The sequence below is a fragment of the Athene noctua genome, chromosome 3, assembly GCF_965140245.1.
Source record: "Athene noctua chromosome 3, bAthNoc1.hap1.1, whole genome shotgun sequence".
Lineage (NCBI taxonomy): Eukaryota > Metazoa > Chordata > Aves > Strigiformes > Strigidae > Athene > Athene noctua.
The window spans coordinates 63,999,673-64,014,475 of record NC_134039.1 but is presented as its reverse complement, the minus strand read 5'-3'; the positions used below and the strand labels follow the sequence as shown (position 1 = coordinate 64,014,475).

Here is a 14,803-nt window from a genome sequence, read left to right as displayed (position 1 = left end):
ACAGATAATATTTAAATAGAGACTCAGAGAATAATTTCAGGGTGTCAATCCATGTTTCATTCTTTCTCTCATTCCTAGTGTTGGGAAAGCTTGGGTTTTGGAAGAATTAAGGGATTTTGGACATCCTTTCCTCAGCATTTGCCATTTATTGAGATCTACAACACTGCAAAGTGCCTTACCTATTTGTGGATATCAGTCACTGTAGACACCTTCAATGGGTTTCTGAATTCCTCAGTTCCAGGGCTGTGGAATATGGTAGATGCATTCTAGGTCTGGTATCTGTGCAGTGCCATGCAGCACCATTTTCCTGCTCAATGAGAGCTAGCAGCAGTACATTCTCCCAGTACTGCACAGCAGCATGTAGTTACTGAGCTCAGAAAAAAAACAGTCTACTTCATGCAAGATACTGAGTCCACTCTCTCAGCAGCCCCAGTAAGTTCAAGCAAAGCACTGTGTTGTGCTACTTCAGTCCTGTAGGCAGTAAAAATATTCTGTGCAGAAATATTGCATGTTTCACATGAACCGTAAAATTTCCCATAAGGGCCTGATAAAATTAATACAGATAACTATTTCTCTTTGTCATATAATGTTTTGACCTTTTCAAGTATGGCTGCCCACAGCTTTTTTAAATAAAGACAATATATGGGTGTTCCTACTGGGACTGGATCTTCACCAGTACAAAGTATTTCCCCTTGCGCTTTCATAATTAATATATTTCCCCAGCTGCACACAACTCACCTTCAGACCTCATTCTCTGTTTAAATGGCTGTATTGTAAAAGTTAGTGCTTTACAAGATATTTGTGATTGTTTATAGGATATTTAGGAAGGAACCTCACAAGGATGTATACATTTCAGAGCTTTCTTCCATGTGCTTTTTTTTTTAATCAATAACATATACTTAGCAAAGTCTAAAAAAGTTTCTGTATAGTAGAATGAAAAGAAAAGTTATCTTTTCTGTAGGAATGAGCTTGAATATCTGTATAAATACTTATATATGTGTGCGTTTGCATGTATAACCATATATGTATAAATAACAAAATTCATAGCTAAGTTTCTTTACTGCAGTATGGGTGTTTTATTTAAAGGAAAATAACTTCATTTAGCTTGGCTTTATATCCCTTGAGCAGAACTGGTGCTATTGATTTTTATGACACATTTTGCATGTCGTTCTAAAGGATAATAAATGTCTATTTTAAGTTCTAACTGTAAAATACTAGCACAGAAGCTAAATTTGGAAATAATAGTTCTGTAATTTTATTCCTTGAGGCAAATGAGAACAACTTTGAAAACAATTTTTCAACATTTTCATCTACTTGCATCATTTGCTTACTGACACAGGTAACATTTATAATTAGTAGTGTATTTACTGGTGTAAATACACCAGTAATAAAAGAGATTGTTTTATTAACTCATAATTAATATTTTTTAATATAGGTAAAGCCAAGTTTTTGCTCTAACCCTGTTGTGTTTTTAGTGTGTGCTGCAAGCTTGGATTCAGTCCTGCTTTTACAAAGTGAGATGTTGTTTGTATTGCTAAATAACTAAGTAGTGACATGTCACTACTAAACATATATTCACATGAATATAGGATTAGCAGTGTAGTGATCTTAGAATCATAGAATGGTTTGGGCTGGAAGGGACCTTAAAGCTCATCCAGTTCCACCCCCCCTGCCATGGGCAGGGACACCTTCCACTAGACCAGGTTGCTCAAAGCCCCATCCAGCCTGGCCTTGAACACTGCCAGGGAGGGGGCAGACACAGCTTCTCTGGGAAATCTGTGCCAGTGTCTCACCACTCTCGCAGTAAAGAATTTTTTCCTTTTGTTCAATCTAAATTGACCATGTTTCAGTTTAAAACCATTGCCCCTTGTCCTGTCACTATGGACCTTGATAAAAAGTCTCTTTCCATCTTTCTTACAAACCCACTTTATATATTGAAAGGCTGCAATAATGTCTTCCCAGAGCCTTCTGTTCCACAGGCTGAACAATCCCAAGTCTTGATGTACGGTTTTCTTCATTTCTGTTCTGTTCACTGAGGTGGTCTTTTCCAGACCAAAATTATTTCTTTCTTCTTGGGGACAATTCAAACGCAGCATTAAGGGTTTTAATGTGGTCTAAAGTTTGTATGTCTTGTAAAATACTAATTTTAAACAACAGTAGAAATACTTTTGCACTCCCACTGGGTAAAGAGATCAGAAATTTTTTATTTTTTTTTCCTGTGCAGAAAGCTTCTGGTATAAATAAATCAGTCTCAGTATCTTGTTTTAAATGCTAGGTGCAAGCAGTGTTCAACTCCAAAGCCTATTAAGAGTCTGAGTTCCATTGCAGCAGAACAACGACCATCATGGGAACCAACTGAAATAGCTCAAGGTCAGCTGATGTGATAGTATCCTGAAATACTCTCATGCCTTGATTCTGAAGTGTTTATATGAAATAGTTTGGTGTCTGGGTTGCAGTTTTGTACCAAAAGCATGTAATTTATGGTTATGCTTGAGTATGAAGCTCTAAAATTTAGTCACATTTTACCAGTTGAAAGTATGTATTTACTTTTGAAACCATTACAGTATGAATGAAAGGATTTTTATGCTGAATAGTTTCTTCTACCATAGGTGTCACTAATAACACCTATCATATTGCAGATGTGATGAATTTTTGATTGCAGATGTCATTTTTAAACTGTGTAGATGCTTGCAGTCCTAGAAATTTGTATTGCTTTTCCTTTTGAAGATAGCATTTTCCTGACCTGAACTAGAGAGTCTTATTTAATGACTAGTACAAGTTAGACTTTTATAGTCTGTAAGCCTTATCAATGCTAAGCATATTCCAGGGAGTCTACGAGAAATAATATTCAGATGAAAGAAATTATACTATAACATGTATGTCCATGCTTTGTGTGTTCTTTGTGTTACTTTATGTAGCCGACGTGCAAATGCTGGAGGTAAAATGAAGCTTAAAACATCACAGCCCATTAAGAAGAATAATATTTTCATGTTTATCAATTTGTGTTCTAACATATTAAGTTGGAAAATCTACCAGTATCTAAGCTTAGTAAAGACTTTATAGAAGAAAAACCTATTTGAGCAATGCAGTGGTTCCCTTAAATAAACTATGTCGTAATTGTATTCTATTAAATAACTGTAAATATATAACCATCAGTGTTAGAGCACCTGCAATTGACATTTAATTATCAAAATTTAAATAATATTCATTAAATTTTATTTTTTTTTCATTTAAACTATTTTATGTATATTATCCTTTTATCATCTCTATTTTCAGACTAAGCGATAACCTGCAAATTTATCAGATCGGTTGAATTTGAAATGATTAGCCAATTTAAGTAGATGTACCCAGAAAAGACTGATGAAGAGTTGCAGTAACTTAGTATGTTTAAGATAATTTATGTTTGCGAGATAGCATACTGCTGCCAGTGAGAAAATGACTGTAGCCATTTACTGATGCTGGAATATTTTCAGAACTTCCAGCAAAGTTTTTCTGAATGAGATTGCCTGGTAGCTTTTACTACATCATGTGAATTTTTTTTTTTTCCTCAGAAGATAGGTTTTCAGGTGCAATGCTATATTATTATCACTGAATTAAGAGCTTGTCTCCTTTAATCCTCCATGAATTAAAGAACAGGAGTAGGAGGATCCTACCTTGGTAGGATCCAAACTCTAAGCAAGTATTACCATTTCTTTTACTAGGATGAGAGTAAGTACTTTAAAATCTTTCTGCATTTTTATAGACTCATTTATTAAAGTGTTTCTAGGCAGATTGCAGTGCACTCAGAAAATACGAACCACATTTTGCTGTTCAGATAATCTATTTTTTGGCCTGTCAATTTATACTTTTCATGACAGTATTCAAAGTCAGTTACTATTAAAGAAAGGTTATTGTCAGCTTGAGTTATGGTTTGTCTTGCCTATTCAGTCTAAGAAACAGATCTTTTTTTTTTCTTCAGTTCTAGGTATTGAGCTGCTCCAGTATGTTTTTATTATGAAGTTTACACTGATTGATGGAACAGGAGCACTAAACGCCTACCTTTTTGATTACGTAAGTAAATCTAGGTAGAGGTAGACTCCATAGATTATGTGGGTTTGGATTTTATTTGTTTTTAAAATAACAAAAGTATATAAAGAAATATTCATTCTATGTTACCTGCAGTGTTTTGCAGGGACAGTTGCAAGTGCTGTAATGTTATTAATACTGTCCATCAGTGAAGAGGAACAGAATGTAATTTTTAGTAATTTTTCAATAAAAGGTCAGACTGTAGAATATTAAAGCATAAAGACAAAACTGAAGCTTGTAGATAGATTATTTCGTATTTCCATAGGCTTTTATATATTTCCATGGGTGAATTTATCTTTTATTGGCAATGTTAAACTGTGCAGCCTAAATACTTCGTGAATGGTGGGAGTGTTTCAGGATTTATGCAAGTAACTTCTGGATTAGTTCAAAATCTCATTACCTCTTTTTTTAACTCTCAGTAGAATCTATCCATTCAGTAAATCTTGATCTATTTGTTTCATATGACCGTGAGGTAGAAGAAGCCTTCATTCCCCTGAACCTAGGCAGGACTCAGCTATAGCTATACAGATACTTGTCTGCTTTCAGAACCAGTTTATTCAACTACTTTGCTAACCTTAGAATTAACCTATCTTCAGTTTTCTCTGAAGCAATTTAAGAGCATTTCTGCTACCCAAGATACTGAAGAACGGATGATTTTCCTGTCTCTACACACTGTATAATGATTTTACCACACTGTATAATGATTTTACCTTCTGAAGGCTAAAAACCCACCATTCATTCTATATTCTTCCATATAAGAGGCTTTTTCTTCTGTATCAGAGTTCTTTGAAAACTGCCCATCCTCACTGTTCATCTGAATTCTTCCCAGGCGATCCACATGTTCCCTGAAGTGCTAAAACCAGTATCCTAGAATCAGGCATTGCCAGATAATGCATATGTATAAACTAGTATGGTGATCACTTAATCTCTTGCTTACTGATTCACTTATCCCTGAGTGGAACCTCAGCTTCAACAAATTATTCCTCATTCTTTGTTGAGCAGTTGATTTAGCTTGCTGAAAAGCAGTATTTTATACATGTATCTGGTAGAAAGTGTTGGAGGAATTAGGTTGTTTTGTCCTACTAGCTCTCAGGTTGTCAAAAATCAATTCCAATTCTTCGCTCCTGTTTACTTGCAATTCCTCCATCCTGGCTTTGTCTGTAAACATAGTGGTATTCCATAAAGCATGTCACTAATAAAAAATTCTCAGAATCACCAGGCTTAGGACATTTGACAGTAAACTCCAGATTACTCTTCAGTATTTTTTAATTTCTTTCCTTTTTACTCTTAATTCATAAGCTTTATTTTTAGGTTAGCTGTTCAATGCACAAAGATGACTTGAGTAAGAATTTTTTGTGATGCTGAAGGTGGAGGATTTCTGGCTGACAAGAGCTGATCATTGCTTCCTATGTCTCCAATTTAGGGCTGAAAATAAATTGTATACATCTAGTATCCTCCTCAGTGAATTTACTCCATTAAATGTATTTATGGGTGCAGTAGAAATATCTGTTGTTATGTATTTTGTTTTTTTTCCTTTTGTTTTACATTTTGGGGGGTTTGCTTTTGCTTGTTTTGTTTTGTACACATGTATACATACATAGATTTTAGTTACTACTGTAAATTTTGAGATGGTACGTCAATCATTTTGAGAAGGGAAAATAATTAAAAAGTGAGAAGAACTTGGTAAAGAAGAGAATTATAATCTAAAATAGATTAGTATTACATTGTACCTTTTGTCCTTCTATAAGTGCATTTGTTTATTTTCTTATCTCAGCAGTTCATAGGTGGGAATATCAGGATCTCACTGTACATGTTTGAAGTAATCTGTCTACCCAAGTGGAAAATAGTCACTGTAGTGGCACTTCAGAGTTACAACTTTGTCCAGAATGAGACAGAGAAACAATTTAGTGGGATTTTTTTTTTTCCCCACAGCAGTACTATTTAATGGAGGTATATCTGCATATTTTCCACCATTGTACTAAATTATTTCAAATGGGACTTTGAAGGGAATACACTTCCTTGTCAAATTTCCAGACTGGAAGTAAAAATAATACTGGAAAAAATGTGTTTTCTTAAAATACACAGTGTGTTAGCAGCAAAGGACATCAAAGACTGCAATCCTCTTTTAGCTAGTCATTTCCTTCTACTGTCCTTTTTCCTTTTTTATATTGAGGAACTAAACTGCAAAAAGAAGGTGGGGAAAAAATTTTAAACAATTTCTTGATGCAAAATTCCAAAAGTCTCTACTTTATGGTAAGTCAGATTCTTATCAGGTACTGCACCTTAGCTGCAGGAAAAAAACCCACAACTTCTTCTGAAATTCCAGCTACTAGCATTCCTGTTGGTGGTACTTCAAAGACAAGCCAGTATCTTCCAAGTGTGAAATCAGGTCCTTCAGCACCACCTGAGAAGGAACTAGGCTACTCTGAAATCCAGCTTTACACTAGCTTCCAGTCACACTTCATAGGAATGCTCTCAGTGTAGTTACCTGTGTCAGTTTTGCTGCTGGATTATCCACTAACTAATCACTTCCATTAAACGTGTCATACAAAAATTATACAAAGGCAGAGTGTTCTAATTTGTATCTTTTAACAAAAGAGAAATTGCCATCAGAAACTTTAGCTCACTTTGAAAAGGTGTAAGATGATGAGCCTTTAGAGATACAGGAAGTTTTGTCAGTCATGTTTACTGAATATGGTTTAAAAATACACAGAAAAGGTTTAAACATTTTAGTGTTCCATTCTTATTTTTCTGAATGGAGGAGTAAAATAATCTCACAGTATAAGCCTTTCTCCATAGTTTCTAAAACTATCAAAAAATGAAACTCAAACAAAGGGAGTTCCACTTGTGTGAAGCCAGGTTGCAGTGCCCCCTTGTTTTCAAGTGACTTTGCTCTCAAAATGTTCTGCTTACTGCAGTGAGGGACTGCTGAGGAGGATTGACCATTCTCTCTGGCCGTAATACCGTCTGGTTATGGAGATATGTGAGGAATATCTGCCAGTTGTGTATACAGACCTACATGTGTGTTTTCTGAGAGGTTGTAGTCCCTGAATACTCAGGGGTACTGAAATACAGACTGTTATTTTTTTCAGACAGTTTGGTTTTTTTCTGTATCTGAACAGTTTTAGAAATAATGTTGTTCTTCAGTTGTGTGACCTATGGCTAATTTTAACTTCCGTAAATGATAAATGAACATGCAGTCAGGGTTCTGGCTAATGATTTCTTACCCCTTTTCAAACACCTCATACTTTTCTGTTCTCTTCCAGGAAAAGTTCTTCCAAATTCCTGCCTCTGAAATCTTAAGTAATAATTTTCTTCAGCAAAAGATGCAAATGACCATGAATACACTCTGTCCTCCAGGAAGAAAATTAGGTCAGTTCGCTATTATTTTAAAAGGGGGATGGGAAGGGAAAGGGTCTTTCAATCTGCTATTGCATATGCAAAGTCTTAGAATTCAGTTTATGCATGGGCAAAACTCAGAAATGCAGGAGTCTATAAGGAGAGTTCCAATTAATTTGTTCTAATACATTTATTTAATAGAACTCCCTTTTGAGAAAGAAAAGTAATGGTTCAATAAATTCTTATGTAGCATGCAGTCATATGTGAATACAGTCCTAACATGTCATTTGTATTCATGTGGAAGTTAACCAGAACACCCTCGCACTGAATGTCACAGCACATTAAGAAAAACTGAAAGGGAATTCAGTGTATGGCACGTGCTTTGGGTGAGATTCTACTTTTGGATGCACATGCTGATTTAGAGCATCCCTTGTTAGAGGAAACATCCATGGAAATTGAGCAAAAACTTAACCCAAATCCAGTCATAGAGGTTTCTGTGCAGTATTTCTGTTGTGGCAGAAAGTAGCTCTGCTTAAACGACACATCTAAGGTAGCTGTATGTCTCAGCCACATCTCCGACCTCCAGAGCATTCCCCCTCTAAGTACATGGGTGTCAGTGACCACCACAACCACACTGGAGTTTTTACCATACTTTAAAAAAGTGGCCCTATTGTAAAGGGTGTAAAGGATGTTCCCTTTGAGACCAGTGAAGTTGTGTCATTGAGACACACAGAGATGAGTTTTTATTGTTGGAAAGTCCTTATATGTGCTGTTCTGTGGTACAACTACTGTTACCAAGTTTTGGGGGTACGCTGGGGCAAGGAGGCTGAGACTTGGAAGATTGTCACTGAACACCATTTCAGATGGTGAAGGAAATTTTAACATACAAATTGGAATTTCAAAATTTTTCTTCCTATTAACTGTGGTATACATTTATATATCCTAATTAAGATCCTGCTCAACTTATACTTCTATAAAAGTTAGAAATTAATATTAAACAATAATTTGGGTTTTGGTTTTAGATGACTTGCCATGGCTGGAATGCTTCATCAAGTCTTATAATGTCAGAGATGGGATGAAACATCAAGTTTATTACCAAATTTTTGACACTACAGTTGCTGAAGATGTTGTATAGTGATGTGTTGCTAACAGGAAGTAATTCAGTTTTGCGGGTTTTTGGGATCAGAGACTGTATTTAAAAAAAATCTTTGTTCCTTTCTTAGGAATTCAACCTGTATGTATGAAGTTTTAGTTTGTCTATTAATGTGAATGGGAATTATGCTTTGATGTATTTACTGCTTTCCTAGCATATACAGCCTTATGATCTGAGTGCAAGTGCAGATCCTAAGCTTTTCACTGGAGGCTGCTTGGCTCAGGCTGAAGGATGCAAGCTAGTATCTATCTGTCATTCAAAAAGGCAGTAATGAGGTTACACTAAACTGATGAGTTTTGCTCAGAAAATATAGTCGGAATGATGCTGCTTTATTAATTCTATATTAAAGTAAATGATGCCAGCAGAGATAGGGAAAAGCAGCTCTTGAATAAACTTTTTCTCAGACCACTTTGTGCAAGCATATGTTACTGTTCTCAGCCAGTTTGACTGGGAGGTTGTCTGATTTTAGAGATTCATTTGATTTTGCACTGATACGTACATTTAGGAAGAACTCTTCCTGTTAATCATACTAAGGTAACTGTTATGAGTACCAGTTACTATAGGTTTTGATGGCATTACGAGTGTGAACATGTAATGATTATCACTAAAGTTAAAGTCAAGCTGTGAAAGTAAGGTAGTGTAAAACTGATACTGACATTTGCTAGATTGTAATGATTTTTAAAGTGGCCCTGTTGGGTACCAAAGTTGTTAGCACACTTACTATGTGGGTCTGTGTTTTCAAAGGCTCTCATTATCTGGCTAAATTTACTGTCAGGTTACACTGCCCAGATCTGATGTTTCAGTCTTACATAATCAGGTTGTATGACTAAATTTAGAGATACAGAACTGATCTAGTGATACCATGGCTTGAAAATACTGCTGGGCTAGAAAAATTACTAGTGGTTTTACGTTGCATTCAGAAGTCTGTAGAACAAAGTCAGGACATGTTTCTCCAATGATAATTAATGTAGAAATTCCTGTCAAACCAAATGCTTTCCATCAGAGCAAAATTACTTAATATTTACAGCAGCTGTTTTTTAAGCAAGTTCAGAAATAAGATGGAATACTTGTACACAGATTACTATTTTGATAGTAGATGACAATCTTTTTTTTTAATTTTTCAGGGCTGCATAGTAGATTGTACAATTTGTCATTTAAAGTTTCATTTAAATATCATCTGACAATTTTCTAGTACTCTAAAAAATTATACTGGGTTTATATGTCATAAACCAGGAGATTATGTTCTTTATTGATCAGTATATAGGGAGAACCAATATTAAAAATGGTTAGTGGAAGTTTCCTTTTAAAAGCAGGAAAAAATCAACTTTGGAATTGGTCAAGCAGTTTACCAAAGAGCAGTACTGTCTTATGAAAGTTTGTCTGAATCTGTGAATAACACAGAAGTGAAAAATAGTTATAACAAGTTATTAAATGGCTATTATAAAACTTTAGACACTGGTCATATCCAATTATTTCAGAAGTTAGGGGTTAAATTGAAGGCAATGTTATTTACTTTTCTTGTAGATAGTATATGAAAACTCTGGAAGGAAATGGTTTTAGGTTTAGATTTTTTCTTAACAACTCTGATAATGATATTGTACATTTTTTTCTAAGTAAGTCTTTGTAAAGTAATGGATAAGAATGTTTTGAACTTCCGTGTAAACTAAATCAATTTCACCACATCCCTGCTTTGAGGTCCCTGCCAGAAAACCCTGCATATACACCACTTGATATTTCTACTGTTGGATAATGTATTAAAATGTTGAATAAATATTGTTTAAAATATTGAGGGTCTTTTGTATTTGTCTTTTAGTTCATAGTTCATAAGACTGTGAAAACTTTGTCATCAGTAGCCTTCATCCAAGAAAATGCTCCAAGTGAATGTTTGTATAGTTTGTTGGATTGAAGCATACATGTTTAATTCTCTTTCTAAATATAATTTATAGAAATAATTATTAATAAAAATTATGTATTTGGCAATACTAGAAATAACTGTAAAAAGGAGTTAGTGCACAGACACTGAAAATGTTTGTGTCTCATTGTTAGCCTTTATATGGAACAATGGAAGTCACGGAGATGGGACTCGGATCTTTAATTACTTAATTACTTATCCTGATCAGTTCTGCAGCCTTTGAATAGCTGACTGATGGATGGAAATCTTGAGATTGCAGTGTCCTGAATTTACAGCACTGACAGACTCTCATTTCTGAAAGCTGAGCATCTCAGGCAGCAGTGACTTTTAGCCATTACTAGCAACCTCCTTAATAGAAATAAAAGTCACATTTTCCTTGATCAGTTTCTTAACCAGGTATGTGATTTAAGTTTCTAATACATTAATAAAAGGTCAGATATCTGTTTTAGTGGTTAAAAAGATTACTGAAATAGATCATAATATATTTAAAGACACTCATAAGTTGAAACAATAGTGGATCAGGTTGACACTGGTACACTCAGAACCAATGAAAACTCCAGGCCTGTCCTCTTGGTATCTCATCATCTTCCTCCATCGCCATACATCCAGACATACAGGTAACTGCATCAAAACATCAGCTTCTCGCTAGAAATTGGACTAAATGGCAAATATGCTTGGAATGTGAAGTATATAACGCACAGCAGCAGCATCACAGGCAAGGGCAAAGAATATCTGATTGTAAAGGAGGAGCTATAGGAGAAAATAATAAAAATGTAAAAGAACAATATAGGAACATGAACACATCCCCCCCCCTCCAATTACACAGCTGAGTGCATAAAAGTGGTAACATTATAATTAAAAAATAAGGAGACTTTTCAGGGAAAATAAATAAATGTGGAATAGCATTTTCAGGGGTGTCTGTTTGATTGGGCTCCTTGAAGTCCTTGTTTTAAGGGGGGTTTAAAAATGTAAGACTGAAGTCTTTCTAAAGTCAGTTGAATTTAAGCTCTTGGATGCTTCATGGTCTCTTGAAACTCCAATTGAAAACCCAGAATATAAATAACTAACTTACATTGCAATAACAAGGAGGCGTTCCTGGTAGGTGACCTGCTGTTCAGTGTTGATTGAACTTTCTCATCGGCTTTTGCTGTTATAGCGTCCAGAGATTTACAGACAAGACTGAAATGCTTTCCTTAATACCAGTCCTTTGGCTACTGAGCAGCAGGAAGTGAGATTGCAAAAAAGACAGTAGAGCCCACAGGATAACAATTTGAGGTTTGCCACAGAAGGAAGACAGTTTGTTGTGTTAACAGGGGTGAGTGCATAGCTTTTCAGTAGTGTTTTACATCATAAGAATTTATTCACATTAAGTCACTTTTGGCCAAAACCATTACATTAATACGTGAAACTTGCAGGACCTGGGGCACTGCAATAAGGAGAAAGGCCAAATATTGAAATGGAGTTGTGAAAAAATTAAGCAAATATATATGTTCAAGTTTTTTTGATGGAATGGGAGGACTGCAGAAAATTTTCTTCAGTGGAGAGAAAAAATTTCAAATAAGAATTTACTTCAAATAAACATTATTCCAAGTGTACTGAACAGAGACAATTATTAAGATTTGGAAACAAGGAAATCCATTAGCAGATAGAGAAGGAAAGAACAGTTTCAGAGGACAGTAGCAAAGGCATGCAGTGAAAGTAGGGAGTCTTTATGAGACAGTTTGCTGCAGCTCCTGTTCACAGCGTTTCCTATACGTTTAATTTCCAGTAAAGACTGTGGTTTACAGAAACAACTGTCTGATGAAGGATTACCAGATCTGAAGTGCTTGAAAAATGTAGAGCAGAATTGTGCTATAATTAATGAGTTCATATCTGTGGATGGACTTCACTGCTGAACAGTGCTACAGCGTGATTTTTCTTGTTTTCTGCTGCAACTCCGATACATGCTTACAGAGGTACCTCCATGAAACTGCTGCAATGTTATCATTTCTCTGCATAAACCAAGCAAAGTGAAAGCATAGATCTATATTTAGTAGATACTTGGTTTAATTTGAATTTTTGCAGGTAAACTAAGAGGAAATATGCTTAATGTGGAAATATGCACCAGAGAGGAAAGACTGAGTATTTTTGTCTCCTAACTGTTCTATTACATGCAAAGCTTTGAGCATAAATTTGGTCTGTACCTTCTCCTGTGTGCATAGAGCCTGTGGACTACCACTGTTAAAGAAAGTGAAGTACAGGCTACACCTTTATAATTGAGTCTGTATTTCGAAGAATGGCTGTCAGGTAGCTTTGAATTATGGAGCAAGTAAATCTTCTGTGAGTCCTGCAGTACTGTCCAACAAGACTATGACTCTTTTTTTAAGTTTTGCCATAGGGTCATTCATTTGGCTAGCCATGTGTCTACTTAGGTAAAATCCAAAGTCAAGACCTATGCAGTATTTCTTAAAGCAGTGGCTATAATTTGGGCAGTCCAGTCCATTTATTCAACTATTATCTTTTGCAGCCACTTGAAATACAAAGAGCTTTGTGAACCTGAATAAAAAATTTCATGGTGTACCAGTAAATTCAAATATTTGTTAAGGACAGATGAATGAAACAAGCAGTCAGATGAAACTGTTCCTCAGTAACTACAGCTGTAGTTGCAAAAGGTGTTAGATATAATACTGTTTGGGAAGTAAGATTTTTACTTGCCTTTGTTTTTTTGACCAGCATCATCATATTGATGGAGGAGCATTTAATTCACTGGGGTCATATTTCAAACTTAGCTGAGAACATCAAGTGAGATTCCAATACAGAACAGAAATGAAAAAATAAATTCTGACACAACAAGCTGAAGGGGAACAAGGGGAACAATAGGAACCATATTTCATTGTAATTTACTTAAAGAGTAAGAACTCAGCTTAAACAATCACATTATCTTGTTAGAAGTGCTTCTAAAATATTTGCTATTTGATCTCCATGCACAGAAAACATCTGACTAATACCCCTTATTTTTAAAGTCAATTAGTCAAGCCAGGGACCACAGCGAGAGTTGGGAACTGTGTGTTATGCCCCTCACGGACATATGTCTATGGAGACAGTTCTTGTAGATTGTACATGTTTATGTTCAGATGCAACGCATAAATGAAACCTGAATGAGAGGGATGTGAAAGAAAGGATGTCAGGATAAAAGTATAATTAACAAACTTGCCTAGTAGCTACAGGCCAGCTCATGGTGCCCATTTTCCTGTAACGGGAGTCATTCCAAGTCCACTGAGTAAGAGATTTAGTTTTCATACTTAGCTTTGCAACAGGTCAAGGTTTCAAATACTGGTCATCTCCCACTTGAGAAAGTAACTAGATTTTCAAAAGCACCTTTTCTGAGAGCTGTTCAGCTTGTCTTGAAAAGCTGGCAAGGCTTTTGCCCAATGACTTCGTTAGAAGCTTTTGTTCAGAGCTGTGAAACACTAGTGAATTACTCTGTTTCCTAAGGAAACAGACTCAAAGCAACAGGGCATCATGCACAAAGTATGAAATAGACGTTTCCTCTGTGTTAAAAATATAGGAGCAAAACTACTGTATATAGGGAAAAACAAATCTGATTAAAGTTTTTCACAGAATCACTGAATTGTCTGGGTTGCAAAAGACCTTGAAGATCATCCAGTCCAACCATTGGCTTAACACTGACAGCGATATGCTGTAGTTGGGAACTAAGTGCTAAGTCGACCCAACTCTTAAACACCTCGAGGAATGGAGACTCCACCACCTCCCTGGGCAGCCCATTCCAACGCCTAACAACCCGTTCTGTAAAGAAATGCTTCCTGACATCTAGTCTAAACCTTCCCTGGTGCAACTTGAGGCCATTACCTCTTGTCCTACCACTTATTACTTGGTTAAAGAGACTCATCCCCAGCTCTCTGCACCCTCCTTTCAGGTAGCTGTAGAGGGCGATGAGGTCTCCCCTCAGCCTCCTCTTCTCCAGACTAAACACCCCCAGTTCCCTCAGCCGCTCCTCGTATGACCTGTGCTCCAGACCCTGCACCAGCTTCGTTGCCCTTCTCTGGACACGCTCGAGTCATTCAATGTCCTTTTTGTAGTGAGGGGCCCAAAACTGAACACAGGAATCGAGGTGATTTTTCACTTAATACTTCTAAAGGAAATAGAAAAAGCTCCTACCTTTTGGGATTATACACCTGAGTCTTGAAATTGTGCATAATGCTGTGTGGGTGTGAAAAGTAGCTAAGAACTGGATCTTTCCAAATTCATTATCATTTTTTGTGCATGTCCAAGTGAGGCAGAAATCAATTTTGAATGTTTGCCTAATGCATCCATTGCTGGTTTTCACTTTCAAG

General features: G+C 36.0%; 1 protein-coding gene across 4 annotated transcripts in view; it reads left to right on the top strand.

The window, feature by feature from the left end:
* The window catches only part of POT1 (protection of telomeres 1), an 85,448-nt gene extending 75,136 nt beyond the window's left edge, over positions 1-10,312 (top strand). For all 4 annotated transcript variants that reach the window (XM_074903202.1, XM_074903201.1, XM_074903200.1 and 1 more), the window contains 4 exons: positions 2,276-2,370; positions 3,959-4,050; positions 7,332-7,437; positions 8,427-10,312. In XM_074903202.1, coding sequence (XP_074759303.1) covers positions 2,276-2,370; positions 3,959-4,050; positions 7,332-7,437; positions 8,427-8,539 — 406 coding nt within the window. In that variant the 3' untranslated portion in view covers positions 8,540-10,312. The remainder of the gene's footprint in view (positions 1-2,275; positions 2,371-3,958; positions 4,051-7,331; positions 7,438-8,426) is intronic.
* The last annotated feature ends 4,491 nt before the right edge of the window (positions 10,313-14,803 follow it).